This window comes from Ambystoma mexicanum, chromosome 3p (genome assembly GCF_040938575.1).
Source record: "Ambystoma mexicanum isolate Mex_15411 chromosome 3p, UKY_AmexF1_1, whole genome shotgun sequence".
Taxonomy (NCBI): domain Eukaryota; kingdom Metazoa; phylum Chordata; class Amphibia; order Caudata; family Ambystomatidae; genus Ambystoma; species Ambystoma mexicanum.
The window spans coordinates 127,686,201-127,711,694 of record NC_090925.1 but is presented as its reverse complement, the minus strand read 5'-3'; the positions used below and the strand labels follow the sequence as shown (position 1 = coordinate 127,711,694).

Genomic DNA, 25,494 nt, shown 5'->3' with positions numbered 1-25,494 from the left:
CATTGTGTCAAATAAAAAAGGGCCTATACAAAGAAACTTATTGCCAAACCTCACAACTAAAACAAAAAGGGGTGTGGGACAGAAAAGATAGAAGTGCTCTCAAATAATATGTCAGAATGCGGTACCCTTGGGTCTCCATTGCCCACATTTTAAGCACGGGGTAAGGTGGGGTCTTGGAGCACAGTATTCTCTCAAGTTTTCTTCAGCACGAGAGGACAGTTCAGCTAGCAGCTCTCAGGGCCGTCCATGGCCAAGTCTCGTTTCACCTGAAAGTCTCTTGCCTTCGAGGACCCGATGGGTTCACAATAACAAAACCAAAAGTTCCTTCGATAAATGAAAGTTTGTTTCCTTGTTTTATATTGGGTGAGGATTGTTCACCCTTGGGCCCCCCTCTTCTGGGCGCCGACCCCTGTCGTATCTTTCATCCTCCCCTCTTTGGGTACACTCTAGCTTTTCGGATTTTATGTTTCCACAAATCTTAATGCCTCTGTAAACAGTTCCTGTAGACATCCCTTGACCGTATTCACATCTGTCAACACACTGTTTCTCTGGACTTTGAGACTTCACCCCTCTTCTCTGGCAACCCTCCTCCGGGTTTACTCTAGCCGTTTCAATACCTTCAAGTGGTTTCAAATGTTTACAGGGTTCACAACCCTTACTTTCATTCACAATGCAAGATTCGCTTCTCTTGCTTTCAGCCAACTTGTAGATCAAAGTCTTTCGATTGTACAGGGAGATTTTGCTTGACCCTCATGTATGACCACTTTGATTTAACTTGGAGGCCTTCATACGGCCTTCTGGTACCTGAGGTTTTTGTTCACATGGAGATTGACCAGAGTCTTTTGAGTTATCACCCACATGGTGCCATTTTCCCCTCGGCAGCTGGTCTCGCCTTAACACTTTTTACAGTTCTTTACACTTGGTTCGAATTTACCACATTGCGAGTCTCAATCATCACAGCCCAGGTTTCAGTCTCCCCTTTGACTCACGGGCTGTGATGAACCACTTGGCTTTTTTTTCTTCTTCCACGGGCGCGGGAGCCTCCTCTGCTCCGGCTTACCGGAATAGGCTTTCCCTGTGTACCCTTGACTTCTGCCACAAGACACTTGTGCTATTGTTTGCGGCCTTAGGTTCTCCTCCATAAAGGTTCACCGGGCCTGGGACGAAAAGGGCAAGGTTGCTTCTCTTCTTGCCACCCTCTCGCTTCCCGCCGCCTTTCTCCTTCTCTTGAACTGCTGCACCATGTTAGCCGTCTCGACATGCCGTCTGCAATGCTCGCCTTGCTCATACTGTGTCTCTTGCTCCACCTTTTATCCCTGTGGGGAAGGGAAAGGGCCGTCAGGTGTGTGTAATTCTGATCAATTGCCTGACTTTGCCTGACCCTCGTATTGGGACATGTCAGGTAAACGGCACTGGTGTTAGTCCGTTGTCTATTGTATGTCCCACTCCCACTCCCCAGGATCCTCCCATCCAGGTGATCCTCCCTCACTGGTCCACCCCCACGAACAGGACCCAATAGCGATGGCCATGTCCTGGCCACCTGGATGACAGATCCCCGGGTACTAGCGGGTGAGATACCTTCAGGTTTCTCATGCTACTCAGCAGAGGCATGGGATGCAGCAGTGTCTTCCAAACCCTGCCAGGATTCAGTGGGTGTCTTAAATCATCATCATCACACCATGGTGGTAGAGGGTGATAATGAGATCAGGAGGCTGGAGTCGGTGGAGGGGAGTGGGGGGAAATCTGTACTTGGCCACAGAGAATAGTCGTGAGTCAGGAAAAAGGCTGGTCTTTGAGCAACACTTGCATCCATGTCCTGGCATTGAATGTGAGGTGCCATAGGTCAGCTGTCATGCTTTCACGGTGTGAGCAGTAGTAACAATCTGCAATGATTGGATGACCTTTGTCCAGAGCTTGGAGTTCTTTCTTGCACATTTTGTGTTCAGCCCGGATGGGACAGGGAATGCCATGATCGGCTAATTGCTCAAGGCCACTCCTGGGCTCGGTTGTGTTGGTTAGGTAACTCAATGTATTAGGCATTTTCTGGTGAGATGCTGTTTGAATTATTTGAAGACTTAAGGCTGATAAATCCAGCACTATTAAATTGACATTGGTCACCCTTGTTACTAACGGGACAACATCCTTTTGCCGACAGGAGTTTTAATATGGAATTTTTATTGAAAGAATTCAATTGACAAAAACTCATCGAAATATATATGGGGTTGTATGGGGTTAACAAATAAGGGGAAGGGGTTGGGGCAAGTTTAAAAACATAGGGAAACGGGGGCTTGGGAAGCACCCCCCCCCCATTTAAAAAAAATAATTAAATCCATCGAAAAATCTATTGTCGCCAAAACGACATAGAACCGTATCTAACACGATTGTCAAATAGAAACAGAAATTATAACACTTAGGACATTGCCCACCAGTTACCAGGTAAAACCGTTCATGGAGCAGGGAACTCAGCAATAACTAAATATTATGCAAATGACATGTTTCTGATGCCACTTCTCTTATTTGTGTGCCTGTACACCCCCCTACCCTACACAGATGGAAGCCAGTTGTGCTGTGACAATGTAATATACTCAAAGAGGGCGACCCCGGTTGTACAAAAACACACAATTATATCATGTTTTCAATATGACAATGTTATTATGTTTTTTTAGATTGTGTATTACAGACTAGCGAAAGAGTCGCCACAGGTGATTACACCCAGTACATTCCCTATAAAGAAAAAGGATACATCACTTTACACGCAAATGAAGAATTAATATCACCGTTAGAGGACTAAAAATATACACCCCCTTGTATATTATGTGGGGTTTAGCATTGGTGGAGAGCTAGAAAAAAGACATGTTTCGTATCGGTATCTGTAGCGGACACCAACAATCATAAACAGTCGACACGTCTGTGTTTCAGTCTGTAGCAGTTCAACCAGCTATTATTACCAACGGCCTTCATCTGGACTGGGAATTGTTTTCCAGGTACTTGAGAACATTTTCCGTGGTGCGATTCCTGCTTGACTTCAGTTGCACGGTTTATCGTGGAACAGTCACGTTTGAGCTCTGGCCAAGTGGTCCTTTGACTTGGACTTTGCATGATCTAACTTCTGGTATCCTTGTAGTGCCCCAATCAAAAAATACGGAGACAAGGACAGAGATGGGTGGATCCTCTATGGTAGCCAAACTTGCTAGGAACAGTCCTTGCTAAACGAGTGTGAGGCACTCGTCCTCGCACGTGCTGTGTCTATTACACTGCTGCCGTACATAGCAAACATAGAAGAAGGACTTGGGCAGAACCGGAGATCTTTCTTGGAAATGGCAACAGCTAGAGTCTTCTTTGGGGACATTCCCCGTGAGTAAGGACTGTGATGAAGGAAGACTAGGAATGGGTGGAATGAAGATTTTAGATAGGCAGTCGAGTAATTTATTTAGAGATGCCATTCTCTCCAGCAGACTATACCCCCAAATATACAGTCTTCAAGGATCTACACTGCCACTAAAAGAAAAGCATGTGCAGATATTTATCAGGTGGCGGTGTCGGGGTGAAGCTAAAGTGGCCTCTGTGATGAAGACCCTCCACTAGACCTGTAGCCAGGCCCAAGAGATCCATAACTTCCCACCCGCCCCCCCCCCCCCCCCCCCGGCGAGCCTGCTGCTGTGCCTCCAAGAAGATTCTACATGGGGGCCCCGTTTCACAGGAACTAGCAACCAGCCCGTTACTCGCCGAGGTCTGATTGGGATCGATGTGGAAGGGGCCGGGGCCAGAAACGCAAAGACTGCCCTCTTAACCAGGACAAGCAAAGGGGCAAAAGCCAGAACCCGTGTGAAACATATCTAATGGCAGCAGCATCACCAGAGGCCCAGGTTTGGTTCAGAAGACAAAGTTCAAATGGAAATGCCCGGAAGACCCGCTTCCTTCTACCACAATCTACACTGGATTCTATTTAATGCAGATTTTGTGTATTGTTTTATGATCCTGCTTTCATTACTAAATGAACCTATTACGGTATATTGTTGACCTGCTGCCCAGTCTTCTCACAAAGCTAAATAGAGCTTTAATTTAGTGCCTTAAATGTGCGCATAGAGAGCGTATGTTACAGACTGTTTGCTCGGCCCTCAACTCCTTTTGCCTTGGCAGTATCCAGAAGCGTGCTTGTGCTCATCGCCACCTTTCCTTCTACTCCAGGTTTCGACTACATTAGCACGTTGCTGACTGGTCACTTAGGGTTTCATGTTCACAATGGCAGCCTTTCTTTGTTCTGCCATGCCAAGGCCAATAAACCTCCCTGTCCTGTGATAACCTGCAGCTACTCCATTGCTTGATCTAGGATTTTGCAACCGAATGAAGCTGCAAGGCGGACTTGTTGTTATGCGCATATATCCGTCATAACCTTTGCGCCGCACCATTGCCTTAGATAGGTTGCCCGGTGTAGGGAACCCCCTGAATCCCCCAAACATCAAAGAAAAGGACCCCCACAGGACCCCTGGGATTTCCAAGCCGCACTGGTCAGAACAGTAGATAGTTCATCTGAACACCCTTCTATGTAGATAAATACAGATAGAAGGGATGATGGGTGTGCACTTATGAAACCAGGTGTTGTGTTTGCCAGGTATGATAATGCAGTGTCTATATATAGGATGGTAGCAGGAGACAGGGTGAGATGTTCTCTCTTACCATTTCCCGTTGGTTGTCAATCACGGCCAGCGAGGAGTTGAATGAAGCGCACGCATGTTTAGCAGCGTCCCAGTTTGCTTCCTCTTCAGAAAAGTAGTAGCACGTGTTCCTGAACCAGATCCAGCCATCACCACAAGGTGGCAGCACTTCACTGTTCTTCACATTCTCCGCTCTGCTGGCAACACCTGTAGCCTGGACCTGTGGATCCGGGCACTGGCTGCTCTTTAGAACTGTAAAGCAGGAAGTAATGTTATAGTCAGGAGGGCAAATCTACAGTATTTATAATAACAGCATCTCCCCCACATTGACCACTGCTCAATAGCGTGTGTGACTCGTGTGATGACTAGATACATGGGCCGTTGGGTACAAGGCGAGAACCCCTGGCACTGCTGACTGCCGGTTTTAATGGCCATAGACACATAGGAGGGCACTCAAGGGCACAGGCGACTGCCATTATAGATGGGCACTAAATCCAGGGTGCAGTGGGCAGGGAGGGGTAACAGTGAGAGGTGGTGTAACTCAAGACAGCAGGGCCGAGAAAATGGAATGCACTGGTAGGTGAAGTGAGCGAGCTACCCACCCAATGGGGTTCAGGACATGGGGGCCGACTTGCCATGTTCGCAGGCATTACCCAGGAATGTACATGAGCGACCGAGCGTAGAGAGGGAGCCAAACCAACCAGAGGGGAGGCGGGGGTGCAGCAGGGTCTCCCCCAAAGAAAATGTATTAAATGATGGATTACAATTGATCATTTTACAGCACAATGGCTGTAAGATTGAGAAAAAAGCCCTGCAGTTTACATTCATTTTTGTAGGGTAACATGAACAATCCAATACATGCAAGTCACCAACAGTGCACAGGAGCATTTTCCAACCCATTTTCATGATGCCTTTGCCCACAGTATATGTTAGTATTCTTCCCACAATATATGCCCGTATTCTGCCACTATAAAAAAAGAGAACAAAAAGAAAATATATATACATTTTCGTGCTTGCTGTGTCCATACATGTCCATGGTGACTGCACCAATATCTAAGCCAGCATTGCCATATAAGAACATATTCATGAGTTGCTAATAATGATACTATAAGAAAACAGGTCTATGCTGGCCCTGACAATATATGCCAGTGTCCTCACATAAGTGCATGCTCCTGTGGCTTTAGCCTAACACCACACAATCAAAGAAAAACATGTCACTGTAAGAAAATGGCTGCACTAAGGGACACTTATACCAGTAAAACATGCCATGCCACTGTTAAAAAATGTACACACTGGCTGCTTGGATGAGCCCCCACCCTCCCAAACCGGCCTGAGTGTGTGCACAGACACACAGCTAATTGCAAACGCTGTCATGCACCGCAACCTGCAAACTGCTCCCTCATTCACAGGTTCAACCACAGAACATTCACACGCACTCATTCATACCCGCACTTACATAGAAATCCCTTGCATGTGCGCACACGCACAAACACCAAAATATACTTTTTGTTAACTGCTCTTCCAGCTGCGTCCAGGCTGCACTCAGGCCCCCTGGCTCATGCACACCATGTAGACAGGAACATGGCGACACCCAGGCGGCCTCAATATGCCTGGAGGTGCAAGAGCACCCCCCTCCTCACATCTGGGCCTGCAGTTCCCAGGATTGCTTGGACACCGGTCCCAACTCTGAAAATGGGGCACATTTGGGAAAGTGTTCTGTGGCAGAACAACACTTTTCTAAATAGCACTTTATTCTGCGGCGATGTGGAGGTGGCGGGCTGAAGGGGAACATGCCACTGTCTTTCTCTGCTCCATGTACTCGCCTTGCGGTGGGATAACGGTCCTGTGACCTCAAAACATGCAGAGCTGTTGGTTCGAGCAGATTCCGAGGGCACAGCACCATTCCTGCACCATTCACACAAGAGGCGATACTACAGCAGCCCGTAAGGGGTCGCTAGACCTGACCGGCAGCTTCATTTTTGTCCAAAACAGCCCCTTCTCTTCAGTAGGATAAACCAGTCCCTGCAGAGTGAGGACCACGAAAAAAATGTAAATAGTTGTTCCCTTTACTTTTTGTTGCACTCCATGTTCTCTGAAGAATATGGCCAGAAGTTAGAAGAATTCACTGCAAGTATAATACAGGGAAACACTACCCGCTAGCAAAGTGTAATATGCAAGCCGCATTTCTACTTAAAGTGCCGCTGGGGATCTGAATGCCTGCCTGTATACACTTTCAGTGATGTGGAATGCGTGTCTTAAGTTGGCCCATGAGGCGCTCTGTGCATGGTAACCCTGTAGCGCTTCGTCTGTGCACACTTCACATTAATTTTCTAGGCACCTGCCATGACAACACTCCTCCCATCACCCTCAGAATGGAAGTGGGAGGATTTGGAAGGGGGTGCGGGGGGCAAGTGGAGGTCGTATTTCTACGGGGCATTTACCAGGTCTTCCAAATCAGGCCCTCAGTGTCTGCCCTGCATTACCGACGGTCCCCAATGGCCGTTGTCCGGCTGTAAATCAGGTATACGCAAAAAGAGGTGATGGCTGAATCAATCCTGAACTCTGGCATTGCTCTGGGCAGCCCTCCAGACCATCGTTCTTCACCTGACAAGCCACTGCAAAAGGAAAAAGAGCATGTGCAAATCAGGCTTGGCCCCACCCCAAAAGGGGCCGTCCAGCCCCAATTGCTAGGTCACATCCCTTCTGCACGAGACCACAGCATCCCCAGACATGTTTCAGCCTTGTTGGGCCTCGTCAGTGAGAAGTAGCTTGGGTCTCTAGGCCCAGCAGGCACGGGATCCCACGTCTCGGCATACACAAACTCGGGGTGATTTATTAAAACAATAGGGTTCCATGTGATAATCTGGCCGTGATAAAGTCACCTAGTATGCAACTTTTTTTCCTGACCCCTAAAATTCTTTACCCAAATATTCTAGGAGGGGTATAATTATATATTATTCCCCCTGGCTTATACTGAGATTGATAGTCGCCTTTCATAGCCATTCCACGATTCAAATCAGCCTAAATAAGCAAGGTACATTGTAAAATCTATAGAGGGGTGAGGCAGGGGTGCGTATTCCCCTTCCTCTACAATCTGTACATGGCAGGCTTAGATCAATACCTTCAATCCTTGGCAACTCCCTACTTCTCCATCTTAAGGCCATTGGGGATTGGCGATGCATGCGACCACCTAATCTTTGATAACACACCCATAGGTCTCCAATACGACTTGAATGGTTTCTCTGCCTTTCTGAATGCCCACTCATGGTCTGTCTGTCCAGCTAAGACAACGGTAATGCAACTAGCGAATGCTAGGAAACCAGCTCCTTTTAAGTGGTGGTATGTCCAGACGGAACCTGTGGAGCGCATTGGCTCTTTTCTTTATCTTGGCTTCATGATAAATTCAAAATCCATCTGTTCTATCTACTCGTTCTTGGTTGAATACCAAAGCTATCAATTTAGAGAATCAACTAAGCTGAGTCAACTCTAAGTACGGCAAGTTCTCTTTACTTCCTGCCTTGTGCTTTTTTGGGGGCAAGATTGTTCCCAAACTATTGTACGGGATCGAGATATACGACCTGGAAATAATAGAATATCTGCCCCAATTGGAAGCCTTGATTTGGAGAAGAGTCCTTTGTCTCCTAAACGCGACACCACATTCAATAATTGGCCATGGATTGTGCATTACTTCTCTGAAGGCCAGAGCATTCTGGAGATATCCATCACTCTATGGAAAGATGTTGGCGCCAACAGTGAATTGGTTGGTTTTGGACTTTGGTAAAGCCTGCGAGCTTGGAAATCTGCAAGCCCAGCCCGAAAGAAAGGGGCTTCCCTTATTGCTGTGAGCCAGGATGTACTTTAGTTTACGGGTAATCCAGACAAGGTGCGCAGTGGATTGGGGGAATACAATGACAGAATTCCATTCATACGCCACTGTAATTCATTTAAACGAAGATCACAAAAAGGAAGGAACTTTATAGCTCCATATTTAGCGATGTGTTCTAGTAAATCTGGTCGTTCCACTTTCCTAAGATTCCGTTTGAACTTGATGTAGTCTAAGGACATTCTGTTGAAATGAAGCCTTGTGAAAGGACGCTGCATTTTGCAGATTCTGCGTGGACGAGAAAGAGAGCGAAACGTCGGGACATCTATTGTTATTTTGTGAATCTTTGAAGCAGTTAAGAGAAAGAGCTTCAGAAGTACACAAGAGACTATTTTTTTTAATCAACAGACCATATGTGGAATTGTTTGTCAGGATCAATTACTTCCATTGTTCAATATTTACAGAGTATGAAGTTTAATATTGTGTTTTTTCCCTTGAGTCGCTTTAGACTTCTGTATGTAATAATTTGAGTGTTTTAAGGTTTTTTTTTCTCGTGATTAATTTTTATTGAGGTTAAAATTTGAATTTATTTTAACCATAAACAACAAAAAATCATGATATATTATTACCTCCATTCCTAGAATATTTGGGGAAAGTGTTCGATTGTCTGGAGGGTGCGTGTTAAAAGAAATATCGCCACCTGGCGGCCATCTTCAGAGTGACATTATCCCTGGATACCAAACAGACGAGGTGATGGCTGGAACGATAGGGTGGGGCAGACAATGTAGCACCCAAGACGAGGCACTAGAATGCATTCACCCGTGCCTCATCCAAGCACCACCAGCACAATGTTAATAAAGCATGATGCGAGTATGCCTGACATGCAGCAGCAATGGCCCGTATACAGGGACAGCAATGGCCCGTATACAGTGACAGCAACGGCCCGTATAGAGTGCCAGCAATGGCCGGCATACGCCGAGAATGTCTGAGCATTGGATTACAATATCTTGAAAGGATGGTCTGAGTGTGCAGGACTAGAATGCCAACAAAGATCAAATGGTGGCAAAGCCTGGCGTAGAATGCGAGTACCGTGGCAAATGATTGCGGACATTTGTCAGAGTAGTTGGGCGTTTGATGGCAGAAGATGTCAACTGGCGCAGGGACCTGGCAATGATGTGACAGCCCTGCCAAATGATAACGCATGGCATGCATCGCGAGTGCCCGGGCACTGCTGTAAAACCACTATGGTGGTGACTGGCACAGAATAAAATCTGATTACCATATGCCTGCAAGACCTGCAAAGCATGGTGTGAGCACCTAGACTTGGAATGCCAGTGCCTAGCAACAAAGAAAGCATTGTCACTGTACAAAGGCTCATAATGTTGACTTTGCCAGTGATTGCTTCCTACCTGCGCACATACATGTTTTTACCGATGAACTGCGAATGTGAGAAATTGCAACAAACCCACAACACCAAAATGAAATGCAGTGACACCCTCCTAGAGCCCCCACTCCTAGCCATCCTCTGCTAGACACCTATATACCCCATTTTTTAACCAAACCTACCCTCGTCACTAAAACAGCAGCACCAGCGCTGGTCATTGGGCCGGCTCTCCCCGGATCCAAGATGCAGCACCAGATGTGTAGCCAGATCTCGGGATCCAGCCAGAGTCATCTGCCCCAAACCCTTGCTCTGCGCTGCGTTACTTTGGAAAAAAAATGAAAGCGCCCACAACGGCACAGAGTAGGGGGCGGGGCAACTCATTGCCGCCATGAGCACTCTGCTGGCTGCGCCCGCCTAGGCATACACAGCAGGACTTTGATACAGCTCACAGCTGCAGGAAAAGCCAACTGTAACTTCCTCTGGTGACACTGTGCAAGGGGTCACCAGAGGAAGTTACAGTGCTCAGCCACAACACGGTTTATTTATTTATGCAATGTTTGTCGAATACATGGACATGGATTATTTATGCAATGTTTGTCGGATAATTGTATCTGACAAACATTGCATAAATAAATATACAGATATCCGTCAAACATTGCATGTATAAATAAATACCCCTGCTAACATTGAAACTATCCCCCACGATGCTGCCACCCAACTGCTTTCAGAGGGGAGTAGCAGGAGCTGTGCCAGGTGTGGTTCAAGTAAAAGAAAACGTTGCTTATGGCGAACAGAAATCAGCAGGTTTTAAGAATGAGGTTGCAAGACAACTCCTCGATTTAAACCAGGATTTCCCCACGGATAATCTGCTCTTTCACCATTAGCTAGAGTAATTGCTCTTCTAAATGATTCTTTCACAGTCTGCTTAAACTCCTCTGCATGAGCTCAGATCATAGTGTAGACTAACATTGCTGTTGTTAGTTTAGGTGCACAGATGGCTGCTACGGTTTACTCCCGTGTACATTTGTAGGTCGGACTGGGACATAAAATTGTCTCAGGCACCAATGAAAAAGTGGCCCATAGTTGTAAATGGCAATTCATTTCTTTTGCGACCTCGTTTGACTAGTAGCCAAGGGGGAGTTTTTTTTTATTTTTATAAAATGGGATGCAAATTGTGCATTTTACTCAGCAACACTGGTCAAAACTATTATCCACTAGTAAAGTAACTCATCACCAGTGCCATGGAAGTGATTTAAAGTGGAATTGATATATAGTTTGGAGAAGAAGCAGCATGAAAGAAATTGCTCTGTTTTATTATTTTGGAGATTTCCTTTGATCGGAGGTCAACTGCCAGCTCTGCCCCCCTGCCCCCAAACCATGCCTCCTCAGGCACTGCTCCCCTCCCACTCCCGAACTCTGTCCCCACCAATTTTTTTCCATTTCCACCACTGAGCAACACACGAAAGTGGGAACATGATGCTTAATTACTTCACCTCTTTCTTTGGTTAATTTTCTCATCTCTCTACGCCTCATCCTGTCAGTTTCCATCACTTTTGATTAAAGTCAGCAAAAGGGAAACCATGATTTTATAACGACAATGAGCAAGGGTTTTTACAACACAGTTTACTTCAATGAGGAAAATATCCCTTTATTTCAGTGTCTCAGTTAATGCAACACAGACACTACACAGAGACAGGGCTATTTTGCGTTTATGTATAAAGATGCATTAGTTCTCGCTCTCTCGCCATAACACATTCCACCCACAATTCACTCTGATGAGCGAAAATCCCCCAACTCCTCCCCCTCAGACGCTACAATGATATTAGCACTAGTGTACAGGTCTGCATACACGAGCCAAAGTGCAGGTTTCCATTGACACAGTAGGACCACTACATATCCTAAGCCTACAGCTCCCTCTAGCGGCGACAACAGGCAAAGCTACTACATCAGACATACATACATACATTCGGCCTTTTATTATATAGTTAGATTAGATATTAGGAGTGAAATCGTTAATGTTTGTGTTTTTTTTTTTGTTGCTGTGGGTGCACAACAATTTCTGCCACTTCAGAGGCCGAAATGTTTCGTGCCTCAAAATTAGGCAAAATGTCCATGCGCCCAGGGCAAAACAACCAACAAGTTGACATTTTCATGCCAAAATGCTGATGGGTGACTTTTTCCTCAAATTTGCCACTTTGTCTGAAATTGAAACCCAAACATCGTCAGTTTCACGCAACAAATACACCGTACAATTTAAAGAAAAAATAAATAAATAAATAAAAAACAGATGCGGGTTATGTGTCCCGTTCTGATCTCCGAAAGTCCGGACTCTGGGAACTGCAGGGGGGGGGGGGCGGCTGCTAGGAGGGCCAGAGCTCTGAAGCCCTCCAGCTCTGACCGCCGTCTGCTCCTCTGCTAAAAAGCCCCCTTCCTCGTCTACTGGTGCAACCTCTATCGCTCAGCGAAAGCCGCTGTGACGGCGGATCAACTAAGGACTTCTGTCCTGCAGACACACACACTCACCTGCAATGTAAACTCCCAGGGCAAGTACAACGAGCACCAGGACTGCTAAATAAACAGCCAGAAATCGGGTTCCGGTCACTCTTCTCAGTAAGCACCTCACATTATGATCTGCAAAAGAAAACACACTGTTCATGCAAGGTTGAGCAACGACAGAAGTAATATTTTAAAAGACATGTACGTCATACAAGGTTTTGCCCACTGGGTGGCGCTGTGACTCTTCCAAAGAGCAGCTCCACGCAAGCACTCACTAGACCAAGTCCAGGACTTGTAACCGCCTCTCCTTTATTCAATCCTTCTTTTTTTATCTTTGCATCTTTCTTTCCATCTTCTGTAACTAGTGTCCAGTCATTCTGTCCATAGTACCCAGTGGGGAGGAGTTATGTTCGTAGTAACTGAAGATCACGCATGTAGTGTCAGTGTAACTAGTGGACAGGAATTCTGTGCATAGTAACCAGTGGCTAGGCCTTGTATTCATAGTAACAGAAGATGGTGCATTTTGTGGGTCTGTAACTGGTGGGAAGGCATTCAGTGCGTAGTAACCAGTGTGTAAGGGTTTGTATTCATAGTAACTGAAGATCATGCATTTTGTGACTAACTAGTGGACAGGTGTTCTGTGCAGACTGGTGTCTACTCTGTGGTGGGTAACTGATGGCTGAGGCTTCTGTTGCACGGGGTGTCATTCATGGGCAGAGCCACTGATGGGCAGGCATTTGGGGCAAGCCTAGATGGTGAACATTCTATGGCACATTGAAGAATGGGAAGGCACAGGAACTGGCAGTGGGTGCATTGTGGCAGAGTTGCTGATTGGACATCTATTTTGTAAACACTGATGCACAGTTGTGGCTATTAGATGATGCTTAAGCGTCACTTATAAGCCCAAACTATTACACTGGAGGACTTCTAGGAAGGAAAGGAACATCTGAGGAGGGACACACACCTTGTGGTTGTTTGGCTATTTGATATTATCCATGTTCGCCGAATGACGTTGTCGCCGACAATTGTTTAGCTGTATTTTGTCCCCTTTTTTGTAGCAAAAATATAGAGGGTAAGTTTAGGTAAAGGTATGTAGAAAGGGAGAGTAGATGGATGGAAGGGGAGGAGACTTGGGGGCTAACTGTCAGGGTTCCATTAGGTTCCTCTGTGTCTGGTTATGCAGCGGTCTCACACAGGAAGAAATGTTACCGAATTCCCAGTAGATATGATCGTTTACGTTCACCTCGGAACCCTGGTTCTTCATTGTGTATGAGTCCCTTCAGAGAACGCTATATGTTGCTTTGGAGACGCTGGCACCCTTTGCATTCCCGTAGGCATTCAGGCCTACGGCGGCGCGTTGTGCGCGCGGTCAGCTGATCTGTATTTAAGCTCCGCCCCCATGCACGGCGGTGCTTCTGAATTTGTATTTTCAAAGCTACGCATCTTGCTATCTTGTTTTCAAGTCCTTCGAACCTCTGGTCTGCTCTGTCATCTTCCTTGCCTCGTTCTTGTTACTTACCTGCTCATTGCTAAATTCGGAACGGCCACGGACTGCATTTGCCTCATCCCTGCACGTTTTACCTGCTTGCTGCAAACCTGGAACGTCCACGGACTGCATTTGTTTCATCCCTCACGTCTTACCTGCTTGCTGCCAACCCGGAACGTCCGGAACGTCCACGGACTGCATTTGTCTCATTTCTCACGTCTTACCTGCGGGTTGCCAAAACAGGCCGGCTATTGGACTGCTTCAACTCCAACCATCGCTTACAGCTCATAGCCTCTAAGGAACTTAAGGGACACTAGCGCATCGGCGCAAGATCAAAGGACTTAGCGCAACTGCGTAAGGATCAGAAACTCATTAGGCGTCCTCGTGCCGGTGGGAATAGGCAACAAGACATTGGGCCTCGTTACGGGTTGGGCAGTCCGGAATTAACAGTGGCAGTAAACCCGCCGCCACTGTTAATTCCCGATCCAGAGTGCTGCAGGCAGAGGTGATCTTCCCGCCAGGTATGACCTGGCGGGTTGAACACCTCTCGTCTGCAGGCGGACGTGGAAACACCAGCACCATCACGAGATGGTACCGGTGTTTCCACTTCCCCATTCCCATTGAGTCCATGGTCACCCCTAGATGTTTAAACTGGGTGACTACTTCAAGCTTGGTTTCCTCCAGATACCACTTATGCTGCTTAGACAACCTCTTCGTAGTTTTGTCTAAAACAAGGACTTTTGTTTTTGCTGTATTGATTTCCAAATTGTTATTTTTTGTATATCTTGCCAAATTTGTCAGTTTCCGTTGCAAGCCAATTTGGGTTTGATCAATGATGATGGCGTTGTCTGCATAGAGAGGTCGCGAGATGGTAGACTTCCCAATTTTTGGTGGGAAAGCTCTTATTTTCTCCTAGTCGTTCTAGTAGTCCCCAAGAAAAGTGATAAAATGGGCTGGGGCTAAAGGGCACCCTTGTTTGACGCCCCGCTTAACTAGAATCTCCTCCGACAGTACCCCTTGTTTACTCAAATTTCACCCTGATCTTCATTTGGGCGTGTAGTGCTTTAATCGGGCCCATGATTGACGTTGGGCATTTCCAATTGCTTTGTTTGTGCCACAGTTTCGCTCGGTCTATTTTATCGAATGCTTTCGATAGATATACAAACGCCAAATAGACTCTGGGTGCTCCTTCTCTTACTTTTGCTTTGAGGATACTTATCATCAATATGTTTATTGCCGTGGTTCCGTTCTTCTGAAAACCTGTCTGAAAGATGTCAAAACATGGCGCCTTTTTTGCCCAAATTCTAAAGTGGTTCAACAGCTGTGTTGCGTAGATTTTTCCCACAATGTCTAAGAGGGCAATTGGCCTGTAACTTTCTGGATCTTCTCTTCCGCCTTTTTTGTACACCGGCACAATTATGGCGTTTAACCATGTTTCAGGAACCATTTTGGGTGAAGATTTTACTGATAATTTCCACCCATGCTTTCGATGACTGCTTCAAATCCACATTAGTCAGGCCATCTGGGCCTGGGGCCCTCGATGATTTCAATTTGTTGATGGCTATTTCAATATCATCCACGTTGGCAATGTCCACCCAAGATGTTGTAGTATCAAGTTTTTCTTTGGTCGCTTGTGTTTTTGGAAGCTCAAATTGTGCCGTTAAATATGTTTTCCATTTTGTCTCACAGACCGCATTTACCATTTCTATTGGTCTAGGCGGGTTTGCTGTTTTTATTATTGCCCAAAAGTCACTAGATTTTTTTGAGCTAAGACTTCTTAACATGTTTTCAGCATCTTGTTGGTACTACTGTAGCCTATGTTGTTTTAGCCACTGATTATATGCCTTTGATTCCCTGCGCCATTTTTCCCCACGCTTCCTTGTTATTTGTTTTTTTGCGATTTTCCTCCATCTCCTGACAACTTTTCTTTTTTCCACAACCAGGCTATCGTAAACATGTTTAGGACCCACGTTTTTCGGCGGCTGGCCTCCCACAGGTTTTCTGTACAGGATAAGTAGCGGTAGGTAATTGAGACGTTGTTGCATCTGGAAGTATGTATTTTTCTGTTATCCTTAGTACATCTTCCTCCGACAGACGTAGCCTTGATTGTTGGTTGTTCGACTCAACATTGTATTTATATTACTGTCTCTGTATTTGTCTTCCTTGCCATGCGCATGTCAGGAGATTGTGATCGCTGTGCATGGTTCTTTGCACTTTATACTCTTGGATCCTGGATAAAAGACTGGTTGACACATAGATGTAATCTAAAGTCGCTTTGGAATTCAAATGCTCCCATGTCGGGATGTTCCTTTGTTGTGGGAATACTGTTGCTTTTCCTCATTTCCCTGTTGCTCCATGTGGCCCACTCCCCTTCGTTTCTTCGTTCCATTCGTTGCAATCTGCATTCAAGTCTCCACACACAATGACATCCGCATTCTCATATTCCGCCTCGATCGAGTCTAATATATCCGCCTTTTTTGTGCAATATGCTTTGATTGTCGTTCTTTGTGGATTCCAGTAAGTATTTATTATGATGACTTGTTTGCTATCCACCTTGCTCGTCAGGTCCGGTTGATCTGTCCATGCCGTCAGGGTGACCAGCATCTCATATGATTCGTGTAACTTTGTAGGTGTTGCCAAGCCTACGCCCATTTTTATTGCTGTCAAGAGACCTGACGACGGACAGCCTAATAGGCCCTTGCATGCTGGCGATGTTTCTACTAAAAACCCGTCTATACTCGGTTTGTCTTAAAGCCAGGTCTCTTGTAGGCATATGATGTCCAGCGCACCTAAATCGACATCGCCAGGTCTGGTAAGGTGGACGTGACCCCTTGTGTTCCACGATCCCATGACAAAACTTTGCTTACATCCTTCGTGTCCTAAGTTGGTATGTTCACTGCTTGTGGTTCTCTGGGTGTTGTTAATTGCTAGTTTTCTGTATTGAGATTCAATGTTGATTTTAACCATGCCCATGGGCCCCTGCCTGCTGGCATCTTCATTTTTTGTGTTGGAACTGGGTTCTCACCCCTCTCGATTTGGTGCCTGCTTGCGTTACGCTCTGGAGTGTACTGCCGATGTTTATGATGGTCTTCCCCTACTGGACGAGACTTGTGTTTCTCCGTGACTGTTTCCTGTCGTTCACTCCTTACTTGCGTATTGTTGCTTTTCTTCTCATAGCTTGACCAATTTTGGCAAGGGTTTTTGTCATCTGGTCGAGCATACTCCCTTTCTCACCCATATGTTTTTTCACCCTGCCCTTTACCGATCCGGTTGTTTCGATATCGTTCTTCTGTTCTCGATGTATAATATTGCCTTTCAACCTGCTCGTTGTGGGAGTATCCTTTTTTCTCCCTTAAAGTTTCTCGTTTTATTTCAGTCAACCAAAACCCCTTTTTCTTCATTTCTCTCACTGCGCTGTCATCCGTAGGCTTCAGTCTTAAGGGCTTAACGTGAACATAAGCCTTTGCAATCTTTCCTCTGTGGTAAGGTTCCACTAGCTTAATATCTGTTGTTTTTATGCTTTTCAACGAATTTGTTTTACTCATTATCTTCAGGATCGTCTTCCTATTAAGGATCATATACCCTGCTTTTGAGTCCATTTGTTCTACTTTGAGTATACGTTCCACATATTCTGCGCTTGTAGTTTTTTTGCTTCGGAACTCACCTGCAATTTTGGGGGCGTCTGTTCGCTGAGGCGTAACCTGCCCATTTGCTCCTTTCCCACTTGGATTTGTGCCCGCCTCACACTCCTCAGTCTCGTCTTTTTATGATCCTTGGGCGATTAGATCTCTAGGATCTCATTTCCGTCGTGATTTTCTGATCTTTTTTGTACTTTTTGCTTTTCTATGGGATTTGATTCTGGGTCTTGTGATTTTTTTTCATTTGTTTGTTGCTACATGCACTCCTCGTTCTCTGAGCTAATGGAGACCATCTCCCAATGTTGGGAGAGATTCATCAAGTTTGTGTCACTCATGAAGTCTTCTACAGATCTCGGAGAACTCCTCCTCTCCTCCCTGTTTGTAGGTTTCGGTGTGTTTTCTTGCATATCCTTATTTGTCTTTGCTTTTTTTTCCTTTGACCTAGTTGGTTCCTGCTGACACCCCTTCACCCCTGGTGTAGACTTCTGCGGCAAATCTTTCTTAGAGATTTTTAGTACCACCGAGGGTTTACTCGTTGGCTGGTTTAGCAAGCCCGACTTGATTGGGTATAGTTGGGCGGGTTTCACTCGATCTCCACTGGTTTCCTTTATCTCTTGACTTGCCTCTGATTTTTCCAGACCTTCTCCCATCAGGTTTCCGGCCTGGTTGCTTTTATGTCTCACTGGCTCCTTCGCTTTCTCTGTTTGTAGAAGCACAACTTGCTTTTTCAGCTCCTCTACTTCTTTTTCCCACCCTTTCTGGTGTTGGTTGTTCCTTTCTTCTAATGCTGTAATGTAACCTATCTGTGTCAGTTTTGAGGACATAGTTGCCAAGATCGATGTATTGTCTTGTATGCCGTCTTTTAATGCCTCATACAATTTGCAGAATGGGGCTAGTGCAATCGTAATGGCAGACAACATGGTTAACAGATCAGATTTGTTTCCCTGGTGACTCTTTTTGTGATAGTGTGGCTATGTCGCTTAACCTTCTGTTTTTTGGTGATTTCGGCGTGCTCCCTGCTTTGCCCGAAATTGACAATGCTTCTATGAACAAACTGTTGCTCGACCGGGTGCCTTTTAGTTCCCCTTCTGACATTTATCGCATGGGCAGTCCTTTGTGGCCATCAATCCGTTGGTTCGTATCGTACTGCTCTCTCTCATTCACCGGGGTACTTAGAGGGATGTTTTGGCAGGTGTCTTGTGATTCCCTCATCTGTTTTGGCTGGCCAATTCCTTCTTGTGATGTTTTCTCTTGGGGGATTAGTGACACATTCTGCTGCTTTGGGAGACACTTTGCCCTTGCCTGCTCTTGCCTTTGTAAGACTTCTTCATACCTCTGTGGGCTCCTTAGCCCTTGTGTGGCCACGTCATGTTGTTCTTTCAAGGAGATCAGCCTCCGACTTTCTTCTCTTTCCTCTCTTTGCAGTCGCATCGCTTTTGCCGCATTTCTTTTTTCCAATAGGATCTGTGCAAGACCCGCTTCCTGGGGGCATTTGTTACCTTCTTGGTCCCCTTCCGTGTCCGTTCTCCGGTGTTTGTTCACAGGGATGCTCTCTTGAACTGCTTCTAGGATTTCTGCATCCGATAGTTCATTATCCGAGTCTACTCGGATGGTTTAAAAAGAATGCTTTTAACGTTCCTGACAGCGTTGGAGGTGGCTGTCCTTTCGGTAGTATTTCGTTTCTATTCTGTAATTTCAGGCTCCTATTCACTGCTGCCACTTTCCCTTTTACTGGTTTTGAGCCACCATTCTCTTGTTTGTTTTTTACTGATTTCAGTTGACTAATCTTTTCTTGGTTTTTCCTTTGGTTCGTTATTTTGCTGATGTCTTTTCTTTTTTTCATTTTTGGCGAAGACACCATTTTCTCTGAGTCCGAATCAGTATCTGATATTAAAGTTTTCACTTTCCCTCATATCATTTTCTTTTCCACTCTCCTCACTGTCCTGTATGGTAACCATCTTCTTCGTGACCTGGTTTGGGTTACTGCCTTTTGGGTTTAGTTCATGCTGTTCGGCGCTTGCTTTTCTACCTGACTCCTCTACTGGCTCTGTCTCCCTGTGTACCATCGCCTGAACCGACGTTATAGTTTCCTTCCCTCAGACACCTTCCATACGGTTTCTGCCGTCTTTTTTTTTGGGCTGCTTTCTCCCCGTCCACGGCTGCACTTTCACAACCTATTTTCGGGCTCTTTGATGTTTGTGTTGCCGAGTCTGCTCCTTCACGTCCTTTGGGGCTGCTCGACACACTTCGACTTCTCTCGTGGTCGGGCCCCTCTTCGCTCTCCTTCCGCATCGGGCTACCTCCGTTTATCCCCAAGTTCAGACAAGCCCGGAGTGCCGGCGAGGAGTTTCGTTGCTGACTCCACATCGCTTCCTGACTCCCGCGCCTGAGCCCTGCAGCGCTTCTGCTGAGTGTCCTTCAGTGGCCGCCCTTCGACCGCCCCTGCCGGAGACCCACTCGCCAAACTGGCGGTAAGCGGGGCGCTGCACGCCTCGTGATTGGGTAAGTCGTTTTCCTTGGCGCTTAGTTCCATTTGCGTGTCTTGTGGATCTTCGCCTTGAGTTTGATCTAACAGGGCTGAAGCATTTAATACGTCCTCAGTGCTCACGTTGTTTTGCTGCAACATGGGAGCTTGGGACTCTTCATACGTTTCTTAAACTGCTTCTTCACTGGTGAAAATCTTTGCCTTCAGCCTCTTAACTGGTGTTTTATCGCTCCTTAGACGACGCCGGCTTTGGACCGTGTCTGATTCTGCTACTGTTTCTTCAAGTCGCTCATTTCTGGTGCCTTTTCGATCTTGGTGGCATGAGAGCCTCGAGGATTTCTGAGACGAGTCCATTCCTCCCGCTGACTCCCGCGGACTCCTGCAGACTCAACTCTCCTCACCAACTCCACTCCTCACATTGCTTTTCCCTCGGCTTGCCTTCCTCATTATTGGGTAGCGCCATCTCCAGTGGCAACACGCTGCTCGGGGCATATCAAGGAAACGAGAACCTTGAATAAACAGACGCTATGTTGCGACGTCTCAGCACGTAGCAGGGTTCCTTTTTCTTTCTCTTGACACCTTCAACATTCTATGAAACGTACGCCCCTTGTAGTGATGCTTCACTACACCGGGGCCCTTTACAGCACCCCCTGCATTCTCTCCTACATCACCATTCAGACGTTGGTCAGGCAGAAGGATGATCTCTACCATGAACCAGACCTCACGCTGCAGCGCTAACGCTGCACTCCAGGACCACCACTCGAGCAGCAGCTCACCGACCAGTACACCTCACAAAACCCCGGAAATGCTGTTCAGCTTTCACCCACCACACTGCATTGATACTGCAGAACACCAAAAATTGATATAGGCTACTCTCTGAACACCCAGTGATCTGCAGACCTAGCGCAGCAGCCTGAATCATTTCCTTATTTCACATTTGCAATGTCCATGGACCCAGACCGCTTCAGTGCTCAGTGAATGGGCTCCAAGCCCACTGTCTCTTAGCCCAGGCACTCTCAATAATCTTCTTTTAGTGTCAGTCACATGACAATTCGCTGTCCCTTAGCCCAGCACACTTTTTTCTCTTCACTGGTGGCCCCCAAGCCTCCACAGTACCTAGCAGTGCCACTTATTTGAATGACCATAATAGGCCCCACAGCCCTTGCAGCGCCTCTTCACTGCACCATGCAGCACCTCTTGAATCCCGCTGCTTCTACACTGCCTCTCGCAGCGCCTCTTCACTGCACCTTGCAGCTCCTCATAATCCCACTGTCTCTTGCTGCGCCTCCTACATGAGAGAGGATCTCAGAATTTGGGGGTAGGTGAGTGTCCCTCTCCTGGTGCTATCCCCCCCAGCACAGCCAGCATCCTCATCGCCAATTGTTATGTTGGATCCCTGGCCAATAATGACTGACATCTCTGGGTGAACTGTTAACTTCTTTACTAAGTTCCAAGTACATCAGGTCCAGTTCGTTAAGTCAGGCAAGTAATTGGGACAGATGACATCCACCGGCATCCTCTCTCAGGGATCACATACTCCAAATGACAACCCTGGAACCGTCTCATAAGAGAACATTCTCTGCTCTGCATTCTACATCACTCAAGCACAGCATTCCACTCATGTGCACACAGTGCAGACAAAGCTAGATACAACATCAGGGTAGAAAGGCGCATGGAGTCGTCCCGAGCTGCAGGGAGCTCCGGACAGGCCCTTACAGGCTATGGACCTTAAAAAGGGGCCTTCAATAGGGGGACGCCAGCCCAGCCCGCTTGCTAGGAGTCCAATGAGCATTTTGAAAGGACTCCTCCAATCGGGGGGTCAGGTGAGCCACCACAGATGGAAGAGCATCGCTGACTGCAGATGGAAGCAGGCTCTATGGTGATAGCCGTGCAGAGGCAGCCATCTTCTAGTGGAGCTCATGCTACGGTGAAACAATGCTCATTTTGGCAACTGCCTCCTCCTGTCGTGCAGTGAGCTGCCGGAGGAGGCTGGTACCTCACTCCTGATGTTAGTACCATTATGGCAGTGCCTGGCAAATACCTATCCCAAGCGTACACACAAAACGATTGGCTTTGCCAATGCTTGTTTGTTTTCAGTGTGAGACATGCCATCCTGATTGTTAAGGTAGGAAAGGAACAGAAGTCCAAGACTAGAACCGGGACTGGGTGAGCTACTGACGCCTGCTATGTAGAAAGTACAAGGCAATGAAAACCAGATTTCTTGGTAGATGTTATGATTCTTTCCCAAACAAGACAAACGTGCTTTATTAACGTGATATCTTTGTATGATATAGAAATTCCAAACTTGGGCACAGTGGTGCAGGAACAATGTTCTGAATGGAGGCGCTGGCCAGTGGTTTTCCCAAACCCTAAATCAAGAGGGGTTACAAAATTCCCAGCGAGCCAGCAAGTGGAGCAAATGCGATAACTCTCAGCTTGACACATTTCAGAACATGCATCGGCAATGCCAATAGTTTTGACGTTTACTGCTGTTCTTTGCATTTATAGGCACCAGGGTGCAAAGAGGAGAGTGCACAGTTTCAAAGGAAAATGTGATAAGGTGTGCAAGAGGATGAGAAAGGGAATAGAGCAAGGGAGGAAGCCATTGAGAGAGGGTGCATCGATGATGAGCCAGAGGAAATTGGAGCGAGAAAGGGAGAGAGTAAGAAATAAAGCACAAGTGAGAGGAAGGATGAGGGGGGTAGAGAGGGCGGGTACGATGTACGGTGGGGGTAAAGAGAGGAGGGGTAGGATTGAGCAGAGAAAGGGGGTAGGATGGGTAGTGGTAGGGAGAGGGGGTTAGGGGGTTCAGGGTAGAGAGGGGGTTTGTTGGTGGGATAGAGATTGTGAGGATAGAGAGTTGTGTAAGGTGGGGGTAGATAGTTGGGTTTTTAGAGAGAGTTGGTGGGGTAGAGAGAGTGGGGGTGGGGAGGGTGGCTTTTGCCCCTATCCTGCATGCAAAGTCACAATAGCATCATGCAGATTAATGTGAGCCTAACAAATCCCCCTTGGGGTTTAAAGCCATAGTCATTATTTCATAAAGCCTGCAGCATTATGCACCCTTCTCACTTCTGATCACCCCCATTCACATGGTAAGTGCGGTCCTGGAAGGACTCGGGTCGGGGCTTTAAGTGGGCTGGGCCGAGCCCTGGCAGTCTCCAGGAGGGTCTCCCGAGGTGGAGCCCTGTCGGGGCTGATGCAGACTAGCCCATGCCATGTCGACACCTCAGGCAGCCGTGTAGCGAAACGCTGCACAGTTACATCGACTGCTGCAGGTGTCAGCACTTCGGAAGTACTGACTTGTGCAGGCAGCCAGTGTAACCGTGGCATCGGCTACACGGCTGCTAGATGTCTCTGAATTTTTCGGAGTAGAGTCATCACGCAGATCTTTCATTGAAGGAGCCCGTGGTTTGAAACCACGTCGGTGCCTTGAATGAAAGTGCTGCCTGTGAGAGCTGGGGCACACTAGCGTCACACCAAAAGTAATAATGCCAGTGCGCCCCAGCTCCCCTGCTTTCCCCAGCCACCTTGCCCCCACCCCATTGGCGAGAGGGGGGGGCATCACGTTAGGGGCGTGGTGTAAGTACACACATTTAGGACACGCCCCCTGATACCCCCCTCGATTTAGCATCCCATTTACTCCACTGACCCTGGTGTACCTACTTGTACGTGCCGCCGGGATTTCCGGGGGCCGCAGGAGCCCCTCCTTAGACGATGCGTCCTCCCTCCCAGGCAGGGGTCCCTTCTCTGGGTCGACCACACCCGTAGGGTCACCGCCAATCCCCATGCTGGCAAGATTCAGCTGCACACCTCTTCTGCTTGAAAGACCTGCCAGGACTGTGCACAGGCACGCTCTCAGAGGAGTAACACACGAAGCCTCGCACCGCCCCCATGACAGGAATGCCAGCCAGTCACAGCGTCGCCTAGACGGTCTCCGACCGCCCCTTCTCCAGGTTACCCAATGCCACGCGCCCAGGAGCTCCTCTGTACGCGATACTTCCCCTCCCTCACGTGGGGTCACCGCCAATCCCCATGCTGGCAAGACTCAGCTGCACGTCTCTTCTGCTTGAAGAACCTGACACGTCACAGGACTGTGGCTTCTTAATTATCGGATGCGTGGGCGGACCCACGCAGGCGCTTCCCCATCCTAAAGGATGACGTGCAGGACTCGCGCCGCTCCCACGTACAGAGTCAACATTCTCCGAACTGAAACCGAAAGTAGCAGCCTTGGCCCCGACCCGCAGCAGCCACCAATGCCTCACAGGACCATTGTCACACACGTCATCCTGGGGCCACAAACACCGGCCTAGCGTTTTCAGTGAGGGGGAAAGGGGGGCTCCTTCAGCACCATAAAAGAAAGCTGGAGACACCGAGACATGTCCGTGTTTGGCCGCACACCTCACCTTACACGCCCTCCCCTCCCCCACAAACAGAAAACCCATGACAAGCGCTGTCCTAGATGCACTCTGACTGCTCCCGTTGCGCCCTTTCCATGTTACCCAATGCCACGCGCCCAGGAGCCCCTCTTTACACGACATGTCCCCCCTCCCAGGCAGGGCCCCTTCGGGGTCTCCAGTTGCAACTCGTGCTGCACCTCTTATGTGAACGCTTTTTGGGCCCAAATAAAGACGCGGCGGCAGCTGAATTACAGGAAAAGTCACTACATGCCCACCTGCTCCCGCTGCCTCCTGGGATTTCATAATGGCGGGATAATCGAGATGAGTGGGGAATCTACCAGGCCCAGCTGACCCCTGGACAAGGGCCGGGCAATAATTTAGTCCGCACCTTTCTGGTCTCCGCATCCTATCAGGGTGATGGCCATTTGCATGTTAAATGCAGCAGTGGAGCTCCAACGAACTACCCATTTCGTGCCCTTTCTAGGGCAATTAGACTGCGTCAAGTAAAAGTGCAGATATTTCCAGCTGCCCAAAAGATGATTTAGGGGCAAATGTTACACTTTCATATCATCTACGTCACTGACTAGGCAATGATTCACACAAAGCCACAACATAAATGAAACTTAGACCAGGTGCATTTGATGGTTCATAAATTAATAATAATGAAAATGTAGAAAACTCAGTGCGATTTCAGGTGCAGCAGAAGTTTGTGCACTAGAATCAGGGGAGCCGACTTATGAATTTCCCGGGGGGGGGAGGGGGGCAAATATAGGAATTGACATCACTGGCAGTTTTTGCATGTAAAAATTTGCATTGTAGTCGTCAACTTGGTACAACGGCGCACGGGGGGGCGGGTGTTGGCGCGCGCAGCTTAGAACAGTGGAAACATTGGCTAGCATGCACTGCATATACTAAAGTCAAGAAAGAAGGAGATTTACGCTTTCGAGTTGCATTCCAGTAAGCCATCACTGCCCCTAATCCACCGCTCTATAATCGTCCAAGAACACAACTAGGATGGGAGAATGAAATGCTTGCTAAACAGAAGGTACAGCTGCAAGGTGGAGTACCACCACCACCAACAACAAAAAAAGTTCCCAATTCAAGGGAAACGAGAAGTAAAGACGTTTCCC

General features: G+C 47.4%; 1 protein-coding gene across 1 annotated transcript in view; it reads right to left on the bottom strand.

The window, feature by feature from the left end:
* LOC138580156 (C-type lectin domain family 2 member D-like) overlaps positions 1 to 24,014 on the bottom strand; it is a 67,263-nt gene extending 43,249 nt beyond the window's left edge. Inside the window, exons 1-3 of the mRNA XM_069650486.1 lie at positions 23,631 to 24,014; positions 12,386 to 12,493; positions 4,678 to 4,907 (exon numbers count right to left, since the gene is read on the bottom strand). Of these exons, the coding sequence (XP_069506587.1) occupies positions 4,678 to 4,907; positions 12,386 to 12,493; positions 23,631 to 23,754 (462 nt within the window). The 5' untranslated portion in view covers positions 23,755 to 24,014. The remainder of the gene's footprint in view (positions 1 to 4,677; positions 4,908 to 12,385; positions 12,494 to 23,630) is intronic.
* Between the last annotated feature and the right edge of the window lie 1,480 nt (positions 24,015 to 25,494).